Raw genomic sequence first — 19,989 nt, 5'->3', positions numbered from 1 at the left:
ATCCGTCACCGAGAGCTCTCCCAGAGATCTCCGTCTCAACGCTAAGACCCAGCTCCACTCAATGACCAGCAAGCTCCAGTGCTGGACACCCCATGGCAAACAACTAGCAAGACAGGAACACAACCCCACCCACTGGCAGAGAGGCTACCTAAAATCATAGTAAGTTCACAGACACCCCAAAACACACCACTGGACGTGGTCCTGCCCACCAGAAAGACAAGATCCATCCTCATCCACCAGAACACAGGCAACAGTCCCCTCTACCAGGAAGCTTACACACCCACTGAACCAAACTTAGCCATGGGGGCAGACACCAAAAACAATGGGAACTATGAACCTGCAGCCTGCGAAGGAGACCCCAAACACCGTAGGTTAAGCAAAATGAGAAGACAGAGAAATATGCAGCAGATGAAGAAGCAAAGTAAAAACCCACCAGACCAAACAAATGAAGAGGAAATAGGCAGTCTACCTGAAAAAGAATTCAGAGTAATGATAGTAAAGATGATCCCAAACCTCAGAAATAGAATGGAGAAGATATAAGAAATGTTTAACAAGGACCTAGAAGAACTAAAGAGCAAACAAAAAATGATGAACAACACAATAAATGAAATTAAAAATTCTCTAGAAGGAATCAATAGCAGAATAACTGAGGCAGAAGAATGGATAAGTAACCTGGAAGATAAAATAGTGGAAATAACTACCATTGAGCAGAAAAAAGAGTGAAAAGAAAGGACAGTCTCAGAGACTTCTGGGACAACATTAAATGCACCAACATTTGAATTGTAGGGGTCCCAGAAGAAGAAGAGAAAAAGAAAGGGACTGAGAAAATACTTGAAGAGATTATAGTTGAAAACTTCCCTACTATGGGAAAGGAAAGTGTCAGTCAGGTCCAGGAAGTGCAGAGAGTCCCATACAGGATAAAGCCAAGGAAAAACACCCAAGACACATATTAATCAAACTATCAAAAATTAAATACAAAGAAAAAATATTAACAACAGCAAGGGAAAAGCAACAAATAACACACAAGGGAATCCCCATAAAGTTAACAGCTGATCTTTTAGCAGAAGCTCTGCAAGCCGGAAGGGAGTGGCAGGATATATTTAAAGTGATGAAAGGCAAAAAACCAACAAACAAGATTACTCTACCCAGCAAGGATCTCATTCAGATTCAGTGGAGAAATTAAAACCTTTACAGACAAGCAAAAGCTAAGAGAGCTCAGCACCACCAAACCAGCTTTACAACAAATGCTAAAGGAACTTCTCTAGGCAGGAAACACAAGAGAAGGAAAAGACCTACAATAACAAACCCAAAACAATTAAGAAAATGGTAATAGGAACATACATATCAATAATTACCTTAAATATAAATGGATTAAATGTTCCAACCAAAAGACATAGATTGGCTGAATGGATACAAAAACAAGACCTATATATATGCTGTCTATAAGAGACTCATTTCAGACCTAGGGACACATACAGACTGAAAGTGGGGATGAAAAAAGGTATTCCATGCAAATGGAAATCAGAAGAAAGCTGGAGTAGCAATTCTCATATCAGACAAAATAGACTTTAAGATAAAGACTATTACAAGACACAAAGAAGGACACTACATAATGATCAAGGGATCAAACCAAGAAGAAGATATAACAATTGTAAATATTTATGCACCCAACATAGGAGCACCTCAATACATAAAGCAAATGCTAACAGCCATAAAAGGGGAAATCAACAGTAACACAATAATAATAGAGGACTTTAACACCCCACTTTCACCAACGGACAGATCATCCAAAATGAAAATGAATAAGGAAACACAGGCTTTAAATGACACATTAAACAAGATGGACTTAATTGATATTTATTGGACATTCCATCCAAAACAACAGAATACACTTTCTTCTCAACTGCTCATGGAACATTCTCCAGGATAGATCATATCTTGGTTAACAAATCAAGCCTTGGTAAAGTTAAGAAAATTGAAATCGTATCAAGTATCCTTTCACAACACAACACTATGAGACTAGATATCAATTACAGGAAAAAAAACTGTAAAAATTACAAACACATGGAGGCCAAACAATACATTACTAAATAACCATGAGATCACTGATGAAATCAAAGAGGAAGTCAAAAAATATTTAGAAACAAATGACAATGAAACCACAATGACCCAAAACCTATGGGATGCAGCAAAAGCAGTTCTAAGAGGGAAGTTTATAGCAATACAATCCTACCCCAAGAAACAAGAAAAACTCAAATAGACAACCTAACCTTACACCTAAAGCAGTCAGAGAAGAAGAACAAAAAAACCCAAAAGTTAGCAGGAGGAAAAATCATAAATATCAGATCAGAAATAAATGAAAAAGAAATGAAGGAAACAATAGCAAAGATCAATAAAACTAAAAGCTGGTTCTTTGAGAAGATAAACAAAATTGATAAACCATTAGTCAGACTCATCAAGAAAACAAGGAAAAAGACTCAAATCAACAGAATTAGAAATGAAAAAGGAGAAGTAACAACTGACACTGCAGAAATACAAAGGATCATGAGAGATTACTACAAGCAACTATATGCCAATAAAATGGACAAGCTAGAAGAAATGGAAAAATTCTTAGAAGAGCACAACCTTCCGAGCCTGAACCAGGAAGAAATAGAAAATATAAACAGACCAATCACAAGCACTGAAATTGAAAGTGTGAATAAAAGTCTTCCAACAAAGAAAAGCCCAGGACCAGATGGATTCACAGGCAAATTCTATCAACCATTTACAAAAGAACTAACACCTATCCTTCTCAAACTCTTCCCAAATATAGCAGGGGGAGGAACACTCCGAAACTCATTCTAGGAGGCCGCCATCACCCGATACCAAAACCAGAAAAAGATGTCACCAAAAAAAGAAAACTACAGGCCAATATCACTGATGAACATAGATGCAATAATCCTCAACATAACACTAGCAAACAGAATCCAACAGCACATGAAAAGGATCATACACCACGATCAAGTGGAGTTTACCCCAGGAATGCAAGGCTTCTTCAGTATATTCAAATCAATCAATGTGATACAGCATATTAACAAATTGAACAATAAAAACCATATGATAATGTCAATAGATGCAGAAAAAGCTTTTGACAAAATTCAACACCCATGATAAAAACCCTCCAGAAAGCAGACATAGAGGGAACTTAACCTCAACATAATAAAGGCTATATATGACAAACCCACAGCAAACATCATTCTCAATGGTGAAAAACTGAAACCATTTCCACTGGAACAAGATCAGGAACAAGACAAGGTTGCCCACTCTTACCACTATTATTTAACATAGTTTTGTAAGTTTTAGCGATACCAATCAGAGAAGAAAAAGAAATAAAAGGAATCCAAATTGGAAAAGAAGTAAAAGTGTCAGTGTTTGCAGATGACGTGACTATACATAGAGAATCCTAAAGATGCTACCAGAAAACTACTAGAGCTAATCAATGAATTTGATAAAGTAGCAGGATACAAAATTAATGCACAGAAATCTCTTGCATTCCTAGATATTTATGATGAAAAGTCTGAAAATGAAATTAAGAAAACACTCCCATTTGCCATTGCAACAAAAAGAATAAAATACCTAGGAATAAACCTACCTAAGGAGACAAAAGGCCTGTATGCAGAAAACTATAACTCACTGATGAAAGAAATTAAAGATGATACCAACAGATGGAGAGATATACCATGTTCTTGGATTGGAAGAATCAACATTGTGAAAATGACTATACTACTCAAAGTAGTCTACAGATTCAATACAATCCTTATCAAACTACCAATGGCATTTTTCACAAACTAGAACAAAAAAATCTTAAAATTTGTTGGGAGACACAAAAGAATCCGAATAGCCAAAGCAATCTTGAAGAAGAAAAATGGAGCTGGAGGAATCAGGCTCCCTGAGTTCAAACTATACTACAAAGCTACAGTAATCAAGACAGTATGGTACTGGCACAAAACCAGAAATATATATATCAATGGAACAGGATAGAAAGCCCAGAGATTAAACCCACACACATATGGTCACCTTATCTTTGATAAAGGAGGCAAGAATATACAATGGAGAAAAGACAGTCTCTTCAATAAGTGGTGCTGGGAAAACTGGACAGCTAAATGTAAAAGAATGAAATTAGAACACTCCTAACACCATACACAAAAATAAACTCAAAGTGGATTAAAGACCTAAATGTAAGACCAGACACTATAGGTCTCTTAGAGGAAAACATAGGAAGATCACTCTATGACATAAATCACAGCAAGATCCTTTTTGACCCATGTCCTAAAGAAATGGAAATAAAAACAAAAATAAACAAATGGGACCTAATGAAACTTCAAAGCTTTTGCACAGCAAAGGAAACCATAAACAAGATGAAAAGACCACCCTCAGAATGGGAGAAAATATTTTCAAATGAAGCAACTGACAAAGGATTAATCTGCAAAATTTACAAGCAGCTGATGCAGCTCAATATCAAAAAAACAAACAACCCAATCCAAAAATGGGTAGAAGACCTAAATAGACATTCCTCCAAAGAAGATATACAGATTGCCAACAAACACATGAAAGGATGCTCAACATCACTAATCATTAGAGAAATGCAAATCAAAGCTACCATGAGGTATCACCTAACACCAGTCAGGATGGCCATCATCAGAAATCTACAAATAATAAATGCTGGAGAGGGTGTGGAGAAAAGGGAACCCTCTTGCACTGTTGGTGGGAATGTAAATTGATACAGCCACTATGGAGAACAGGATGGAGGTTCCTTAAAAAACTAAAAATAGAACTACCATACAACCCAGCAATCCCACTACTGGGCATATACCCTGAGAAAACCATAATTCAAAAAGAGTCATGTACTACAATGTTCATTGCAGCTCTGTTTACAATAGCCAGGACATGGAAGCAACCTAAGTGTCCATGGACAGATGAATGGATAAAGAAGATGTGGCACATATATACAATGGAATATTACCCAGCCATAAAAAGAAACGAAAATGAGTTATCTGTAGTGAGTGGATGGACCTAGAGTCTGTCATACAGAGTGAAGTAAGTCAGAAAGAGAAAAACAAATACCGTATGCTAACACATATATATGGAATCTTAAAAAAAAAGGTTCTGAAGAACTTAGGGGCAGGACAGGAATAAAGACGCAGACATAGAGAATGGACTTGAGGACACGGTGAGTGGGAAGGGTAAGCTGGGACGAAGTGAGAGAGTGGCATGGACATATACACATTACCAAACGTAAAATAGATAGCTAGTGGGAAGCAGCTGCATAGCACAGCGAGATCAGCTCGGTGCTTTGTGACCATCTAGAGGGGTGGGATAGGGAGGGTGGGAGGGAGACACAAGAGGGAGGGGATATGGGGATACATATATACGTGTAGCTGATTCACTTTGTTATACAGCAGGAACTAACACACCATTGTAAAGCAATTATACTCCAATAAAGATGTTAAAAAATGATAAAATGATTGAATTTTTAAAAAAGGAAAAAACAGAAGCTTACAATACAACAGGGACTGCAGTTTACTGAATTTAAACTTGCTATTATTTCTCCTCCTAATCCCAGCAACTAGAAAAGACCATCCTCACAGTAGGTATTTTATAAGTTAGCAATGAATTTACATTTAATAGCAGAAAACATAACAGTTTAGCAGTAGAGACAAGATTTATCTTAGTACTAAATTTTAAGAGAAACTGCATTAATGGATTTCTCCATAATGGACACCATCTGACGAAAAAGACTGTTTTCCACAGTGATATTGTGGATGATGCCAACTGAACTTTAAATACCTTTTTAATACTTAATTATCATAAAAGCTAAAGACATGATATAAAATCAGAATTCAGTAAAAGCAGCTCTGCCGGGTGCTATTTTTAATATGTTACTTTCTATTGATTTAATTTGATAAAGAAATAGAGCTTAGAAAGCTCATTGGAGTGGATGGTTGAAATTCCATTTATTCTTTAATTAAATAATTCTACAACTATTCAGAGAACAAATTAGAAGGGTATAGAATTTATAATGTAACATAGGGGAGACAGTCATATGATCAGGTATGTATAATAAAGTGATAAGGGTTATCGGGGGAAGTTAAGGGTATGACAAACCACACTGTTCCTGACTTAGAATGTTAGTGAAGACTTTTAGGAGAAATAACCAGTAAGCTGAAAAGTAAATAATGAGAAGCAATCCAAGAGAACAGGAGAGAGAAAAGTTTGAGGCAGAGGGAACTGAACAGAAAGCTGACCCAGTAACACAAAGAATAGATGACGATAGCTTGAACTTGGATAATGACAGTAGGAATCAAGATCCTTAGAATTCATTTGAAAAACAGATTCAAAGCAACAAGACTTACTGATATTTGCTTAGAGATAGCGAGAGTGGGAGATGCCAAGGATGACTCCCAGCTCCTTGACATGGAACACCTGGTTGTGGTAATGCCCACAGAAGAAATGAAGGAGGCATTGGTGTGGTAAGATATGAAATGAAATGGTGGTATGGTCACTATATGGTGACGTGTTAACTTCAGTTTTGGACATGCCTATGGGACATTCAAGTGCAAGTGTCACACAGTTGGAGCAGTAGAGGTTAGCAATAGTAATAGATGCTTTTCAGTTAGACCCAATAATTCTTTTGGTAAAAACTGAAAAATAGCCATTTCAACCCAGAGTGCTGTCTAGTGCACTTAGGACTAATTGTCTTATTTATTGAAGTAAGAGTCACATGTTTCTGACACCAGACGGTACAGATACTCAGGAGCTGAAATCCTGCTATGGCAGTTACGGAGCCTGAAATGCATTCCTTCCCAGACTAAAGGCCATAACATACTTATTCTCCAAAGAATCATTTGGTGTCTGAAGTGCTGGGAATAATATAAGATCAGGAACTTAAGATTCTGTGACAAAGAGAATGGAAGAGGACAAATATTGTCAATCAATCACTTTGTCTATGAATAACATATCTTATGCCGCATAACAAGATAACCTCCCTTCTGTGATAAAGACACTAATCTTTGAAGAATTTAGTACTTCCTCACTCAGATTATTTAACAAAACTTCTTCCCAAGCAATACCTAAGAAATAACAGAATGTTTTGTTTAATGACTAATTCCAAAGTCCATAAAATGTCAGTTCAGGAATTGTTTCAAAACCAATAGGGTGGTTATATGATCCACACATCCTCCAAATTTTAAAAATGTATATATAAATCATGTGATATTCATTTTAATATAAAATTTACAAATACAAAATCAGTACTGAAAAGATATATTAATAGGTTTTAGACTTGCTCAAGTGACTTTTGTAACACAATATATAATATTCAGTTAAACATCTGGTATCTAAAGGTCAAAAAAAAAACTACCAGCAAATTAAGGTTAAGAATTAAAGGTTTAGAATTAAACATGGTGATACTTGATTTAGTTCATACTGACCTTTTAACTGTCTCAGTTTGTGTTTCATAGTGTCTAGATCAGCCAAAATTTTGTCCTTTTTTAGCCAGTTCTGTTTTTTTATTTTTTCTGCTTTCTTCAAAGCTAGAATTAAAAAACGACATGATATTTTATCTTGCATTCTTCTTATCAACAGTAATTTATCATGCAAGCCAATAATTTATAAAGAACTTTCTGCTCCAAGAAACAAATTCAATTAGAAACAAGTAATTAAAAGGTAAGGGTCATTAAAAGAAACTTCATTTGAAAGATGACAGGGCTTAAGGCATTTCTTTATGGAATGGAGGGGGAAAAAAGAAGAACAGTGCTGTTTTATTATATAGATTTACCATATGTAATAGCCATATTTCATTTTCTATTTCCACAAACTATTTGGAGGTGATGAAAGTCTTCCTTGGAACCATCCATTTTTTTAAACATCCACCTACTGCCTAAAGGGTGCAATTCTTAAAAATGAAAATGTGCAGACAGGTCGTCTTCAGTGTGAATTAAACTCATTTGTTATTTTCTAATGTATATCATTATTCTCAGTCTTATAGACCAAGGATCTCTTTATCAATGAAATTAGACACTTTCCATGCAGAATACTCCATTCCAGTAAGAAAAAAACAGGCAATTGTGCAAATATAGGAGTATAGCTATCCTTGTGCACATGTTAATTGATGAACCTCCTGTTCTTTGCATAAATGTGATGTTATTATGTTGACATTATACACATTTAACTGATTTTCTTATGGTGACAAAAAATTTATTTCTCTCTCTCTTTATGCACTTGCTTGAAAGAAAGCAAAAACAAAACACTTACCATTCGGACTTAGAAATGGTTCACCGCAAGATACCCAGATGGCAATAGGATTTCTGAGGATGAGGGTGAGCAAAGACTTATCTATATCATCCAAACTCTCAGATGTCACAGACTTTGGAAATAATTTGGTTTTCACTTTCATTCTTGTTGTTCCTGGGAAACAAATGACACATATACTATTGTTCAATGAATAATGAATAAATTTGCTTGCTGAATTCACTTGTTTATTCAAAATATTTTATTCTTCATTAATGACTTGATTTAAACAGGTTAATGCCCAAACCAGATGCAAATACATAAATCTGATCAGAAACTTCATATGCAACTAAATAATTTAAACAAATCTTATTGTAAATACATATTTTAATTCCTTTCTTACACTTTATCTAGTTATGAAAAAAATATGAGGTAGCTTACCAAAATATCTACTCTGAAAAGGGATAAAATAAAGAGAAAAAAAAGCAAGGAAGGGGAAAAAGGAGTATAGGAATAGACCAAAGCCAGAGATAAGGTGCTTCAGAGAACTCATCAATTAAATGATTAATAGTATCTATCTCATTCTGCTGTTGGGATGATTATAAAAAGGAAAGTGTTTAGAATAATATTTGGTCTAGTTAATTGTGCAAGCATCCAAAAAATGCTAGATAATATATTTATCATCATTATGATACTAGACATGAATACCACACTGTTTTTATTTGCTGGAGATAAAGCACTATTTGGGCGCTGAGAATCCTTGTGGCTAAAGCAAAGAGGAAAACACCATTTCAAGATACACATGGCTGACAGAGAGAGATAAATTCCTCAAGATACAACTTTCCTGGTCCTGAGATCTTAGAGAAATTTATTTCAGGGTCTTCATAAAGGGGTTATTTGTGATACAGCAAACAGTATCCTAATATATAATTAATACATATTGAGAACTTACTATGTGCTGGGCATTTTACTAAGACCTCTATATACATTATCGCATATAATTCTCAAAATGATACTCTGAGGTAGGTCCACTCCTCTTTTGTACAGTAACTGTGATTTAGTCACATAGCCAGGCGGGGGCAGAGCCAGAATTAGAATCAAGGCCATCTGCTTCCAGAGCCAGTGCCTTTAACCACCGCCTTTATAGTAAGCATGACACTGAGTTTTAGATTGATGCCTGTTTCTTTTAATTTCCTCATTGCAAACCGATGTCATAACTCCAAGTCATGATTCAGTAAAGGGGACAGCCAGCTAATGCCCCTGCCTGATTCAAGGATAACCTTTAGAATATGAGGGGAAGGGATGGCCATACCCTCTTGGTAGACCTGCATGAATAACATTACCTCCAAGCAGGTTTTAAATAAGAATTTGAAAGAAGAATGTTTGAAATTTTAAATCTTCCAGAACGTGGAGATCAGATATTCCACATGCCAAATAAAGGCAGAACTATATGCTTTAGTGATCAGCTAGGCATTAAATATTCACATAATTATTTTTTAAAACTCATTAGAAAACCAAACAAATAATATCATTATAAAATAATAGAAAAAAATACTGGTCTCTGCCCCCAGTTCCTGACACAGAGCTCCTAAATTCTTTGGAATTTCCTGGGTGCTAGCAGTGTCTTTTGTTCTAATGAGATGAATCTTGCTGGGCTCCTGGATGGGGGCTGGTCACCAGAAAGTCCAAGCCATGATTAGAAACTTGGAATTTTCAACCCTACTCCCCATTCTCCAGAGAGGGACTAGAAATGGAGTTGACGATCAATCACGCCTACATGATGAAGTCCCCGTAAAAATCCCAAAAGTACACGGTTCAGAAAGCTGGCTTGGTGAACACATGGAGATGCTGGGAGAGTGGAGTGTCAGAGGAAACACGGAATCTTCATGCCCTTTCCCACGTACCTTACCCTATGCTTCTCTTTCATCTGGATTTTCATCTGTATCCTTTACCATATCCTTTTATAATAAACGGGTAAACAGTAAGTAAACAGTTTTCTTGAGTTCTGTGAGCTGCTCTAGCAAATTAATTGAACCTGAGGAGGGAGCCAATTTATAGCCACTCAGTCAGAAGCACAGGTCTGGACCTCTGAAATGGGGTGAGTGGGAAGCAGTGTTGTGAGACTGGGCCCTTAACCTGTGGGATCTGACCTTATCTCCAGGTAGGTAGTGTCAAAATTGAGTTAAATTGTAGGACATTCAGCTAGATGGTGTGGGAGTTGGTGTGGGAAAAAACCCCACAGGTCTGGTGTCAGAAGCATTGGGAATGGGATACTAGTATGAGAATGAAGGAGAGACACACAGGAAGGAGTGGGTTTTTCCTCCTTAATCCTACACACAATAATGATAACTAATATTATTAAATTGCTAAGTATCAACCAGGCATGAATCTAAGTGAAATATATTCATATGCACATATATTCTTATGAATACACATTCATATTTATGAAGACTGAACTAGTATATATTCATGTGACTGTTAGTGTCCTCATTTTACAAATGAGGGAACTGAGGTACAGAGAGTACCCACGATCATTCATCTAACAAGTGACAGGTAGGAGCTGAACCCTGGTATTTTCAGCTCCAAAATCCACATTCTTAACCTCTAAACTATGCCTCTCAACACAACAATGGAAACCTGAGACAACTGCCGAATCACTGCTAGCAAGACTCTTTTTCATTTACCAAATTGTTGTTGGGGGCACAGGCCCTGCCTTCAAGTTGTACCTAGTCTAATGAAACGCACAAAGATGTAGACAGATAATTATAACACAATGTGCTAGGAGCTGTGATAGGGGTGCATTTGCTGTAGCTTCTGGGAGTTCATAGGAGCAGTGGAGACGGGGGAGGGGAGTTGGAGGACAGGAGGTGTAGAGAGGACACCTTCTCTTCTAATAGTAGGAAGAGATTTGCATTGATCTAGTCCCACTTTCTTAAGTGGTCTCCAGTTGGTTTTGGTTCTGAATTTAAGAACAGAACCTGCTCATGTTGCATAAAGTAGCTAAACTGTCAAACATGTATTATAAATTCTAGGCAATTTGTTTATTGTTTTGGGGCTGAAATCAAATTTACATTAAAAAATTTTTTTCTTATTATTCTGCAAGGTAAAAACATTATGAGAATTTCATATGAGTAGCTTCCTGTGATTTTTTTTTAACTCTCGAAGGGGTGACTGAATGAAAGAATTGCATTTAACTTTCATAAGATCAAACATAAGTAGAATCAGCTAAATCCTGTAGAATGTAACCAACCTTCCATACTTTTAACAGGTGTCTCTTTTGTTCCAACAGGGGCTGCCTCTTCCTTTTGTCCCTCAGAGTCTCTCTGGATCAAAGATTTATCAAGAGCCCATAAAACCAAATCCCACAAGGAAAGGATTGTGGTTCCATCTTTGGTATATACTTTGGAGGCTGCTCTGGCAAGACCAAGTTGTTCCGTGCATTCTGCAAGCAGCTAAAAAACACAGACTATAAGGAACTGAGAAGAAATGGTGGTAGAACTGAGAATAATCATGATGAGCGTGTTAATTTAGAACTCTGAGAAAATCCTTTAATTTGAGAAAACAGAAAGCAATAGCTACCAACTTGATCTTTGATTAGAGATGATTTTTGATATTGGATTGTCCTACATAATCTCACAAATTAGTCCAATCCATCTGTGAAAATTCTTAGCTCCAAAAATTTAACACAGCAGCTATTGTATGTTAATACATTTTATCATCAGAGTATTTATTTCCTAAGAAGTGTAAACCTAGAAATCCAATTTCAATTGTGTGCTTAAGAATGAATAAAATTATTCTAACACTTCAGATGAACTGCTTTAAAATAAATGAATACTTGACTTTCAAACCAAGAACTGACACATTATTACTTCCATTTGGCAGATGGGAAATCAGGCTGAAAGGTTAATATTTTTGCCCAAGACCACAAAAGCCAGGGTCCCAGGGTGAATTCTGGAGTTGCTAACTTTTGTCCTTTGCTTAGTCCATTGAACAACGATATCTTAATAAAAAATCTGTTCGTACTCAGAGGGGTGAGTGAATGATTATGTGTGTGTGTATTTGCAAGGAAGTCTCCAGGGTAACTCCATATCATATTTAACATTGCTTGTAAAATATGTTGTTAAAGGTATTGGCCAGAATGTACAGACACAAGACAACCATCATGCAATGGAAGGACAAGGCTGGGTTTGGGTCCTGGGGACTCTCCTCCCTTCCCATGGCTGTGGGGAGCAGCCTCTAAGACAGAAATCACATGTTCCCTCCTAGCACAACTCCTGCCTCTCCAATTTGAAAATGAAATGAAACCCCCAATCAACAAATTAATGCTCCGATTCTCCAGATGATAAAGGAGGTGGCATCTCTTAGGATACTGAGCTGACATACAACTTGAAGCTGGAAGGGGAAGGAAGGCAAAAAAGGCTTTCTGTTTCTCATTTTTCTAAGTCTATATCCGAAGAAATACCATCAAAAATAACATCTTTAAGAAAACAGAGATCTTGATCTCAGCAGCTTAAATTGGTAAAACTGGCCAGGCATATTTGTCACTCAATCTCACTGCTTTTTTTCTTGTCAGAGAAATCACCATTATCATTACCTCTGATGATTCGAGAAGCATTTAAGTGATAGCCACTCACCATGGGGAATGTTCCAGCCACAATTAACTTCCCATTTCGATATCCATCTCCATTTTTGTATGCAATTATTTTCACTGCCTTCTGGTGAGTAACTGCCATGCCACTATGAGATACAACTTGCGTGCAGGTCTTCATCCGTAAAGATAACAGACGTTCTTCATAATAACGTAAAGTGTTTTCAGCCTCATAAGAAGATAAATCAGCCTGATTTTTTTTTAAAAGAACAACAACATAGATCAACTCAAACTTTTTTTCTTTTAGTTTTATTATTTTGTTATACTTCAGCCTCTTGATTTGTGTGTGCACATGGGTGTGGCATCTACATTTTGAAATGTTCACTTCATATGCTAAAAGTATTAGGTGCTGTAGTGGGAAGGACATTGGGTCCGAACTCCTCAGTTCTCTTCCCAGCCCTGTCACTGAGTCTCTAGGTGACTTTGGGCCTCTGGCTTGTGTTTCTGGCCTCCTCCTGCTTTCTACTTTGCCTTCCCCTGGACAGGAGATGGGGAAGAAGGATGCCAGGGCCAGAGAGAGCCTGGGGTTGAAGTAACGGACGCTAGTAGTAAAGATATTCTCTTATTCTTTGACTTTAGGATGATGCCATCCTATGGCGGCAGACATTGATGAATGAGGAGGGGAATGAGTGAAGCCTTAACCACATGGTAATGAGGGTGGTGAACGCCACACTTCACCTTTTCCTTTTCATGGCTACTCAGGAAGCTGCCCTGAGGGAGAAGTTGTGTCCAAGATGCTGTAACACTGGGGATTCTTTCCGATCAGCTCACCCCCACCTCCTTAACACAACCCTACTGTTACCAAAGCAAAGCCAAATGCCTGCAGGCTTTCCCAGAGGACTGACTCCCCTTTTCCTTCAGTGATTGTTTCAGTTGATGTTTTCTGCAACTGTTACGACCCTGCTCTTCTGCAATGTGTATCAGGTTTAGGGGAGAGAGGACAGTGACCTGGGAATAAGACCTGCAAGCCCTGAAGAGCACACCAGGTGGAAGGTTCCCACCCCTAAGGAATTGCTCCTTTTTATACAGTTGTGTAAGTTCCTCTTAGCTCTTCTCACTTCTAAACTTGAAGGAAAGGATTTTTTAAATGGTGCCATTTTAAATTAAGATCACAGGAAAGCAGCAGAGATTATTTTCTCCATGAGCTGTTAAAAAAAAATAGTATTAGACATGAATGCATGAATTCAGGCACCCAACATGAAGAGTCATTAACAACAACAGATCAAATTAGCCCTGAAAATACTAGGAAAAAAGGAGTTTACCCTGTGGATATAGGCAAAAAGCTACTCCACTAAGTAAAGATTTGCAGTTACTTCCTCATCTAAAAGCAACACAGGGAGTAGTGCAAGGTGTCAGGAGACGATTAAAGCTGCAGAAGAGCCCAATTAACTTCAAAGAGTATATCGAACTATTAACAGATAATGTATTTTAAGTTACAGTGGGGAAAAGGAAATCAATGCAGGTGGAATGGTAAAGGTGCCTCAACGAAAGATGAATTGGATGAGTGGAGATGAACTTGAGTGCAAGGCAAGTAATGAATGTATCAAAGTTTCCAAACTGATGCCACACATGTGTTAGCAGAGCTCAGATCATTACATACTCTGGCCACATCGATGACCTTGAAAGGTCCTTGTGAGAAGGGCTTCTGGGTCTCGGAGCCTGAGGCACAGAGGAATGGCAGCCCTGGAAGCAACTGTTTCAGTCTCTTCTCTGCTCTCATGCATCGCCCACATGCCAAACAGAGCATTGTTTTTTTCTTTCCACTGGGTGAGAGATAATAGTATCCCTGAAAATGGAGGTAAAGATGCTTTTATTTGGTTGTATCTAAATTATGATAGCACTTTTATAGAATATTTTACCATACAAATAAAGCACTCTTATGATCCCCAAATGCTAAATTTGAAATCTCAACATGAATGCATTATTTTGCTAATTATTATTATTAGTTATTATATAATATAATATAATTATATTATAATTATATTATAACTATTATAGAGCAAAATATTTCCAAACGTTGTTGACTGAAAAAGCCTAGAGGCAATGACAATTCAACATCAATGAGTATAACTTATATCCAGAATCAGAGTTTCTTGGAGGAATCTCCAATTGGAGATTTGGGGCAAGAAATATACAAGAGAAGCAAGGATCTCTTGCGTGCCCAGAAAAAAATAATCCATCCAAAAGTAAAGGCATTATGTCAAAAAAGACACAGGCGCCAACATGAAGGACATTCCACTGGCCCAAAGTGGGACAATTTGGGAGTAAAATAAAATTATAACCAAAACACTTCAAATATGTTTGAATAGGTAAAGTCCCGTGAGTCCATAATCATGTTAAAAATGTAAGTAAAAAAAAAAAAAAGCAACAAAAAAGCCGACAAAAAAACAAAAACAAAACCACTACTTACTGGAGTCCATTAGAAGTAAACTGGTACCAATTTACAACTCTGAAATAGGCCATTAGAAATTGTGGCAGATTATTTGCAAAGATGGCCATAGTAAAACCATCCCATTCTTGTTTGCATGCCCTTTTGAAATGTCATTTGGCTGCTCCTCCAATCAAGAAATAAGAGTTTCTTGCTTCTTTCCTCCTTTCCTTGAATCTGGGCAAGGCCATGTGACTTGCTGTGGCCAATGTAGCATTAGCAAATGTGATGCAAGCAGATGCATAAGAAGTGCTTGCACATTTCAGCTTGTTCTTTTTTGGCTGCATTTGGAAGCCAGAGACCATAATGTGAGCTCACTTGAACTAGCCTACTTAAGAAGCCTTGAGGAGAACTAAGGCCCCCACCAGACATGTGATTTGACCATTCAGACACCACAGCACCACCAAATTACTGGTGTGCCACCAGATAACCACAGCCACATTAGTGACCCTGGGCAAGACCAGCAGAACTGCCCAGTTCAGCCTAGCCCAAATTGTTGACTCAGAGCATAAAAATGGTTGTTGGCTTAAGCCACTAAATTTTCAGGTGATTTGCTCTACTGCAATAGATAATTTAGATAGAACAATTTAAGCATTTATCCTACCATCCTTTACAAACCATATTTCTGGGCAGTCAAATACCTAGTTGAAGAGGTAAAGTTCTTCCTTACACTAAAAGTTCAGCTAATATATGTCAGGGAACATAATAGAACTTTTAAAAATTGACCCTTTTGAAACTTCTAATGAAATTATTGATTTAGGCAAAGATCACAAAAAAGGCAACACTAAATGAAAAGTCATTGGGAATTGTTTTTTGATGTGAGATTAGGTTGTAATCACCTGAGCCCATGGAAAATCCACACTGTATCCCTGCATAAGTGATAAATATGAAATACACAGTAAAACCTATGAAGATTCTTGTCCAAAAAATGCTGAACATAAATATAATTAAACTCCAGTGCTAAATTTCTTTTATAGGCATTATGGGAGCCAGAGAAACAGGTTAAAGGATACCATAGGAAGCAAACAGAAAAATCCAAACAAGAGGCATTCTATAGGATGGATTCTGCGACCAGCGTCACATCGGGACCTTGTTTGAATCCTGACTCAAACCAACCAACCATAAGAAGAATTTTTTAGGAAACCTGGGAAATTTTATTATGAACAGGGTAGTAGATGGCCAGAAATTACTGTTAATTTTATTAGGTGATAATGGCATAATGGTAATGTAAGAAAATGGTCAAATTTTTACAGGTGCATGCTTAAGTTTGAGGTGAAATGGTATCATGTCTAGGATTTGTAAATATTGCAAAACCTTGATAATAGTTGAATTTGGATGATAGGTATATGAGAATTCACTGAACTAGTCTCTCTACTCTTGAATACGCATGAACATTTTAAAGCACTTTTATATAGACTCTCTGATTTGCTTTGTTCCTCACAAGGCTAAAAGTTAAGTACAGCCAGAGTTAATGTCATCATTCTCAATTTACAGATGAGAAAACAAAAGCTAAGAGAGGGAAGTTTTTAATCCAAGGATATCCAAGTAGTATGTGGCAGAGCGGAAGTACGAAGCTGTGACTTCTGATTCCAAGTTCTTGTTTTTTTGCCTTTGTCATATTTCTTCAACTATTCCATTTAAATACTTAAAGCTACCTCAATTCAGAGCCAACATTTAGATGATACTTTTGAAGATGTAATTCTTAAGTTCCACTATGGATTTCTCTATATGCACATCTGATTTCCATTTTCCTCAAAATTACTGGGAGACAGAAAATTAAAACATCTCCTCTCAGATGGAATTGAATGAATACTACATACAGAATAATTTGTACAGAAAAACACGGACTTCATGATGAATCGTGTGCCAATGGTATTTCTTATTACACTAAAGAAGCCTATTGAGGGCTTGCCTGGTGGCGCAGTGGTTGAGAGTCCGCCTGCCGATGCAGGGGACACAGGTTCGTGTCCCGGTCTGGGAGGATCCCACATGCCGCAGAGCGGCTAGGCCTGTGCGCCATGGCCGCTGAGCCTGCACGTCCGGAGCCTGTGCTACGCAATGGGAGAGGCCACAACAGTGGGAGGCCTGCGTACCACCAAAAAAAAAAAAAAAAAAAGAAGCCTATGATAGTATCTAGAAAATGTATTTTCATTCATTAAGACATCAATCCCTATGACTGTGGTGCTACTATTTTGATGGTTCCCAAATTGTTTTATTTTGGCAATGGTACACGTATACAATGCAAACTGAATTTTTGGTTAATTCATTCACCCTTAACACAACACTTAAACTGCTGCTGGTAAGGAAAATGCAATACACTGGGGTAGCTCCCTAGGTTAGGCTATGTCTACAGAATGCAAACAGAGTTTAAAAGTTCAGCAAGTCAGCTGCTGGCTCAATACACAGAATACCAAGCAACTGGTTTGACTGATTATTTTCCTCTATAAAATTTCCTTGATTTATTGAAATGACTAACTTGCTCTGTTCATTTGACCTTATAGAAATATGGTCTATAACATGGAGTTTGTTTGATCAACAATGACGCTTACTGTATATATAATAGCTAGTGTGACTGTGAATAAATTATTCAGTTGCTTCATCAATCTTAATGAATTATTGATATTGTTTATATTTATTATTTATGTTATATTATTTATTATAAGATAATCTATGTAAAAATAACTAATACTGCATCAGTATCTAACATACAGTAGCTTTCTAGCATGTAATGGTTACTTCGTATTAGTTTTCTTTTCTAAGCTTGCCAAGCAAATGTGGCCTAGAGAAGAAGTTCTTACCCTATGTCCAAATTGGATTTCAAGGGGAGTCTACAAACTCCCTAAAATTTTATACAAAAAGTGCTGTGTACACATGTGCATTTTGGGGGGAAAGAATATCCATAATTTTCACGAGACTCTCAACGAGGTCTGCATCTCTGAAAAGGTTAAGAATTAATTACTGATTTAGAGCCTTTGTGTAGAGAGTTGGTTTTCCCAGGTCCAAGACAGAAAAGCATTTTTTTAAATTTGTGAATCCTAGAATTGATATATTATTGTACTCTTCAGATTAACCATATTAATTTCTATCAGATAGGTTATCATTTAACTAGTAGGAAAGGAAAGTTATAATCTTTTAGAAGAAATATTGTTGAAAATTGGGAAGTTTTATCCTTCCCAAATTTCAAATAAGAACTCTTTTATCATAACTATAACATCATACCTAAAATTAATAATACCCTAATATAATCAAATATTCAGTCAGTATTCAAATTTCTACAATTCTCTCACTCCCTTACAATTTATTTGAAAGAGAATCACAATAAGGCCAATACCTTATAATTAGTTTAAATACATCTAAGTCTCTCTGAATCTTCACATTCCTTATTTCTTTTTCTTTTTTCTTTTGTTGTAATTATTCATTGTACATTTTCTCCAGTTAGATTTGGGGGGGCAAGACCCCATCATAAATGGTACAGTGTATCTCTATCAAGGAGCAACTCTTTTGTCTCTTTTTGTTATGTTAGTAGCTACTGATGATCGTTGCCTAGATCCATTAATTTATGAAAGTTCACAGTATAATGATATTCTAATTTCCTCATACTTTACTCATGTATTAGCTGGGGTATTTCTACGAAGTGAAGTTTCTTCTTGTCAACTGTCTTGTTATCTTGAGGTATGGTTCATAAAGGAAGGGAAAAATAAATGCTTGATTTTTTATTTACTGGTTTTCAAAGTAACAAATTTGCTCCTTAGCATCATCTAATTGTGACAAATTGAGTTGTTGTTGTTGTTGCTGTTGTTTAATATCTCTATGAACATACGGATTTAAACATATCTAATGTATGTCAATCCACTGCATTCAATAGTCATATTGATGCTTAAATTGTCTCATCTTTGGAGCCTTTTCAAGTTGACTCGATTCTTTTTAAGATGACTTCAGCAGTCTTTGGCAGCATATTGTCTAACAGGTATGAGATCACAGACAAAGGAGAAAAAGTCGGTGGGGAGAGCATAGTTGAAACCAGAGACAGGCAGAATGGTACGGTACATTTGACATCTCTTATTCAGTAGAGCCAGGGAATGACGAGTGAAGAAGCAGCAGTGGTTTAGAGACGACTGAGGGGAACAGTAAAGAGGGTCTTGGGCAGTCTTGTAATGTGCATACATTATGAGATTTCAGTTTTCTGTAGGCCAACGGTTATCAACAATAGCAAGGTGCCTTGATCCACTGACCCACAAATATCTCGGGTATCTGTAAAGTATGGTGCAAATAATTCCTTACTAATAAAAATTAAAGGACCAAACTTGAGAAATTATTTCTTTTAAAATTAGAGTATATCATACTTAGCCCTATGCTTGGTATAATGTAATATAAAGCAACTTACAATCATTGGCATTTTAATATGCTTTCTGGAGGGGAGTGACATCGAGTGTGGCCAGCACACCTGTGGGAGTGACGTATGTGTGATTATCCTGCTTCATGCCTGTTCTGGTGAGCTGATGATGAGCCAGAGATGGTGACGGTGATAGGGAGCCATCAGACAATATGAGAAGAGGGTAATATCAATATTCCTTCATTCTTTCCTAACCAGAATCACAGAGTCTAAGTGATTTCACTCACAAGTCAGTGTTTAATTTGTGTGAAC

The 19,989-nt window shown here is 36.9% G+C and overlaps 1 protein-coding gene across 1 annotated transcript in view; it reads right to left on the bottom strand.

Moving 5' to 3' along the window:
* Nucleotides 1-19,989, bottom strand: part of DCDC1 (doublecortin domain containing 1) — a 461,265-nt gene that overhangs the window by 29,766 nt on the left and 411,510 nt on the right. The window contains 5 exon segments of the mRNA XM_079930692.1: nucleotides 7,470-7,571; nucleotides 8,293-8,445; nucleotides 11,519-11,720; nucleotides 12,903-13,106; nucleotides 14,517-14,702. Of these exon segments, the coding sequence (XP_079786818.1) occupies nucleotides 7,470-7,571; nucleotides 8,293-8,445; nucleotides 11,519-11,720; nucleotides 12,903-13,106; nucleotides 14,517-14,702 (847 nt within the window).

This window comes from Stenella coeruleoalba, assembly GCF_951394435.1.
Source record: "Stenella coeruleoalba genome assembly, chromosome: 8".
Taxonomy (NCBI): Eukaryota; Metazoa; Chordata; class Mammalia; order Artiodactyla; family Delphinidae; genus Stenella; species Stenella coeruleoalba.
The sequence above is the reverse complement of the archived record's forward strand: the minus strand, read 5'-3'. Positions and strand labels throughout refer to the sequence as shown.